The sequence below is a fragment of the Pseudorca crassidens genome, chromosome 2, assembly GCF_039906515.1.
Source record: "Pseudorca crassidens isolate mPseCra1 chromosome 2, mPseCra1.hap1, whole genome shotgun sequence".
NCBI lineage: Eukaryota > Metazoa > Chordata > Mammalia > Artiodactyla > Delphinidae > Pseudorca > Pseudorca crassidens.
This window is the reverse complement of record NC_090297.1, coordinates 27,631,949-27,636,122: the sequence shown is the minus strand read 5'-3', so window position 1 is coordinate 27,636,122 and position 4,174 is coordinate 27,631,949. Positions and strand designations below refer to the sequence as shown.

Below are 4,174 nucleotides of genomic sequence, written 5' to 3'. Positions count from 1 at the left end.
GCCAGTAAAGAGAAGGGAAGTTCCTCATCCTTGAGGATCTGTGAGGGGCCTGTTAGCTTGGATGCTGTCCGTGGGTCCCTGGCCTGTGGGCGTGGGCCTCCTAGACACACTGGCAGACTGCCCATCCGGGACGTGCTCTCGGCACTGCCCCACGCACAGCAGGCCTGCCTCTCCTACCCTCCAAGGGACTTACCTCTGGGGACCTGTGCTGGGCAGGGTTCGGGAGGCCGGAATGGGGGAGCCATGTGCACTCATCTGAGTGACACTCACTGAGAACCAACTCATGCTGGCCCAGGGTCTCCTGGGGTCCCTCCCCTCCTGCTTTGACCAGCTGGTTGCAGAGTCCAGAGACACCTGGGTCAGCCTCTGGGCTTCCCACCATGTCCTGGGGGCATGCTCTGTGTGTGGTGTGGGTGTGTGAGTGTGGTGTGCCTGTGTGTGTGTGTGTGTGTGTGTGTGTGTGATGGGTAAACCTGGATCTGAGGTTCCAGGCTCAGAGGCCCACTGAGCGGTCTTGGCCTCCTCTCCAAGGTCCATTGTGAACCCTCCTGCTTTCCTTCCCATCACTCCCTCCCTGGTCTGCAAAACACTGAGAAAATCATATTTATTAAGGGTTTGACATACCCTATCACCATATATAAAATCCCCTCCAGCCATCAACCTTCCTTCCCTGGGGCTGAGGACCCAGAGACCAATTTGCTTCCCAGCATTAGCCTCTGGGTGGGTCTCCTGAGCTCCACACCCATGTTCCTCACCTGCCCTGCCGTGGCCTTAGGGAGCAGGCAGAGGCTCTGGTGGTCTCAGCTGCTGACCTCACCGGTTATGGATACCCACCTGCATCCACTGTGCTTGATCCAGCCTTCATTAGGACAGAGTTCCCATCCGGGGGGTGCTCCCCCTGGCAGAGGGCATACGGTAGGCCTGTCTCGGGCAGGTGAGTCCAGCGCTGAGACCCCCGGCATCTGGAGCCAAGGGTCTCCGGGCACCTCTTGCCCACCGGGTGGGTGACCTCACTGAGGTTGAGCATGGCTGCGGCCACCATGAAGTGCGTGAAGACCTTCTTCCCCGCGGGCCGGGAGGTGTAGCAGTCCGCAGTGCGGGGGCCTGGCGACTCGGAGCAGGCCACCACGTGGGGCATGTCATGGTCCTGGTAGAGGCGCTGAAAGATGTAGAGGAAGCCAGAGTCGACGGCCGCCTTGAGGAGGAGACTCAGCAGGTCTGTCCACCAGAGCCCGCCCCGCTTCTTGTCCAGGTTGTTGTATAGGGATGGGACGTCGGGCCCGTACTTCAGGCGGTGCTTCCGCTTGCGCTCCTGGCGGTAGACCACACACATGACCACGAGCAGTGAGGGACACGTGACCAGGATGAGCTGCAGGACCCAGAGGCGCACGGGGGACACGGGGAACAACTCATTGTAGCAGACGTTGGCGCAGCCCGGCTGGCGGGTGTTGCAGATGAAGCCCTTTTGCTCATCATCCCACAGCTTCTCGGCCGCCACCAACTACACCAGCACGCGGAAGATGAAGACCACGGACAGCCAGATGCGGCCCAGTGCCGTGGAGTACTTGTTCACCCCATTCAGGACACCCCGCAGGAACGCCCAGTTCATGCTGACTGTGGCCTTTGTTCCTCGTGTGGATGATCTAGACCAGGGGGTCCCAAGGCCTAGGAGAACCTGGAAATGGGAACCTTCATTAAGGGTGTGACTGGCAAACCATTTCACGACCACCGTATCATCATGTCCACACTGGCAATGACTCGGTGGGGTAAGGATTGCCATTGTCCCCAGTTCACGGGGTAGTAAGCTAAGGCCCAGAGAGGAACACGCCCAAGGCCCACGGCTGGAAGTGGCAGAGCTGGTCTTGAACTTCCATCTTCCAAAATCAGGGCATATTTTATTCTACAAAGTAATAGATACATGTGATGGGTAATCATCCTGCATGATGTGCCCACCAACCTCATCGACTCCAACCTTCAGGCCTGCGGCGTCACATGATTTCTAAAGAAACAGTAACGAAGTGTGGGTTGGGTGATCTGCTCTCCCATCAGCCCCCAGGGCCAGACCCGGCAGGACGGGAGGGATGTGCCTCTTTTTTTCTTGGCCGCATGGCATAGCGGGCAGAGCTTCTCCTACCAGGGATCGAACCCGTGCCGCCTGCAGCGTCAGCATGGAGTCTTAACCACTGGACCGCCAGGGAAATCTGAGGGATGTGGATTTTTATCCTTCAACTTTCTCCAACTGAGCGCCAGCATGAGCCAGGCCCTGTGCCTGGTGGGCAGACCCCGGAGTGATATCCACCCTCATTCTCCTCTCCGGCTCCAGGATGTCCCCCACCCTGACATTCCCTTCCAAATGAAACAGGCTCTTTGGAACCATGGTGGCTTGGTATCATCCTGCCACCCCTTCTTTTGGTGCTGGGCCTGAGGGCTGACTGTCCTGACCACAGTGGGTTCCTCTGGAATTCCAACCATTCCAGCCTTTGGGAGGGATTGGGGAGGGGACAGAGCTAAGATTCTGGCACGGTCCTCCCCCCACCATCTACCTTTTCTTTCAGGGACATCTCCCCTCTCCGTCTGCTCAGTGGCTGTTTGCTGCCCACACAGGCCATTGTTTCATTCAGGCTGTGTCTTGCGTGCTCCATCCTCCACACCCCTTACCTGCAGTGACATCGTTTTCCACCTCTGGCCCTGGGCCCTCCCCTATCCCTGACTCAGGTATCAGCATCTTCAAACCTTGTGCCTCTGGGACATTTTCTGAGCCTCCTCCTCCATCGTTTCTGGAAGAATGCCTCACCGGTACTTAAATGGTCTGTTCACCTGTTTTCCGTGCCAGACTGTCAGCTTCTGGAGGGCAGCCTCCGCATATCATTCGTCTCTGATTCCCCAGGACTCAGCAATAGACAGTGAACACACAATAGACATTTGCTAAACCCAGTCGAAACCCCACTTCTTCCTCATCCCTCCTCTTATTTATCTCTTCTCTAGTCTTCTGTCCTCCCTTTGGTCTGGCAGGACATTTGTTCCCCTCCTTGGGGCTTCGCTGGGGTTTCTCCAGAGATCCTCTGTCCCCCCTACTCCTCCCTGAAGTCTGGCCCACAGCCCGAGGTCCCCTGGGGATCGTCAGCCCATCCCTGCCTCCCAGCCCAGCCTCCTTCCCGATTTGGTCCTCACCTTTCTTGGGTCTAGCAGCCAGTCTCCTGCCCCTGGGCCGGTCTGTCTGCCCATCTGCCTGAGGGCCTCCTGGAGGCAGCTTTTGTTCCTCACTCCCCTGCTGGGGGAGCTTTCTGAGCCAGTGAACCAAATGAGAGCGATCGGGTGGGCAGGCAGGTAGGCGGGCGGGCTTGCTGGGCCCACGTTCAGAGCAAACGCCCGTGTCTCTTCTCCCCTGGCCCACGCCTTCTCTGCAGCTTGGCCAGGCATGGCTGGGTCTGGCTCCCCGTGCTGGCAGGGACACTGCCCGAGCAGGCGCAGGAGCCTGGTAGCCTCGTGTTCGGGACCTGGTTGGCACCAGATGGCATTGTCCCTGTCCCCCTCCCATTGCCCTATTGCCCCCGTCCCCCTGTCCCCAGGCCTCTCCCCTACCTTTTCTCTGGAAGCCTGGTTCTGAGGCCCTCAGCAGCTGACATCTACGGGTCTATGATCCAGTCCAGGATTGCATTCTACCCTGGCAGGGCATTTCTGGGGGCTAGAGCTTGGGCTGCTGGTGAGTTGTGTAGGGCGTGGGAGGGCCTGCCCATGGTTTCTCTGGACAAGGGCACCGCTGCCCTGGTGGAGACAAGGAATGCAGGTGGCAGCATGAAATGCACAGCCTCCCTGCCCAGCCTCTGTGGGCCTGGGTTTCCAGGGAAGTCGGAGTGTGACGCAGTGGGGGCTGCAGAGAGGCCTTGGGCCTGGGACAGTGAACGTTAATGTGCAGCCAGGGAGGGGCTCCTTTGCCTCATTTCCCACAAGCATTTATAGAGCACTTCCTAACACCAGTGACTAATGCTTACGTGGCCTTTTTACAGCCGGCTAACCCCATCCGCAGTCGTGAGCTCATCCAGACTCACGACCCCACCAGCTCAGCATCGTTAACCCATTTTGGAGAGGAGCTGTAGTCGCTTTCTCAGAGTTCCACTGGCACTTGTGTTCAAATGCAAGTGTTATGACTCAAAAGTCCATTAACTTTCCACTG

At 58.3% G+C, this 4,174-nt stretch overlaps 1 protein-coding gene across 1 annotated transcript; it reads right to left on the bottom strand.

Annotated features, from left to right (window-relative positions):
* Positions 1–587: 587 nt before the first annotated feature.
* Positions 588–3,915, bottom strand: GJB4 (gap junction protein beta 4). The gene is given in 2 exon segments (XM_067711932.1): positions 588–1,665; positions 3,583–3,915. A coding segment is annotated over 1 exon segment (789 nt). The 5' UTR covers positions 1,610–1,665; positions 3,583–3,915; the 3' UTR covers positions 588–820.
* Positions 3,916–4,174: the final 259 nt, after the last annotated feature.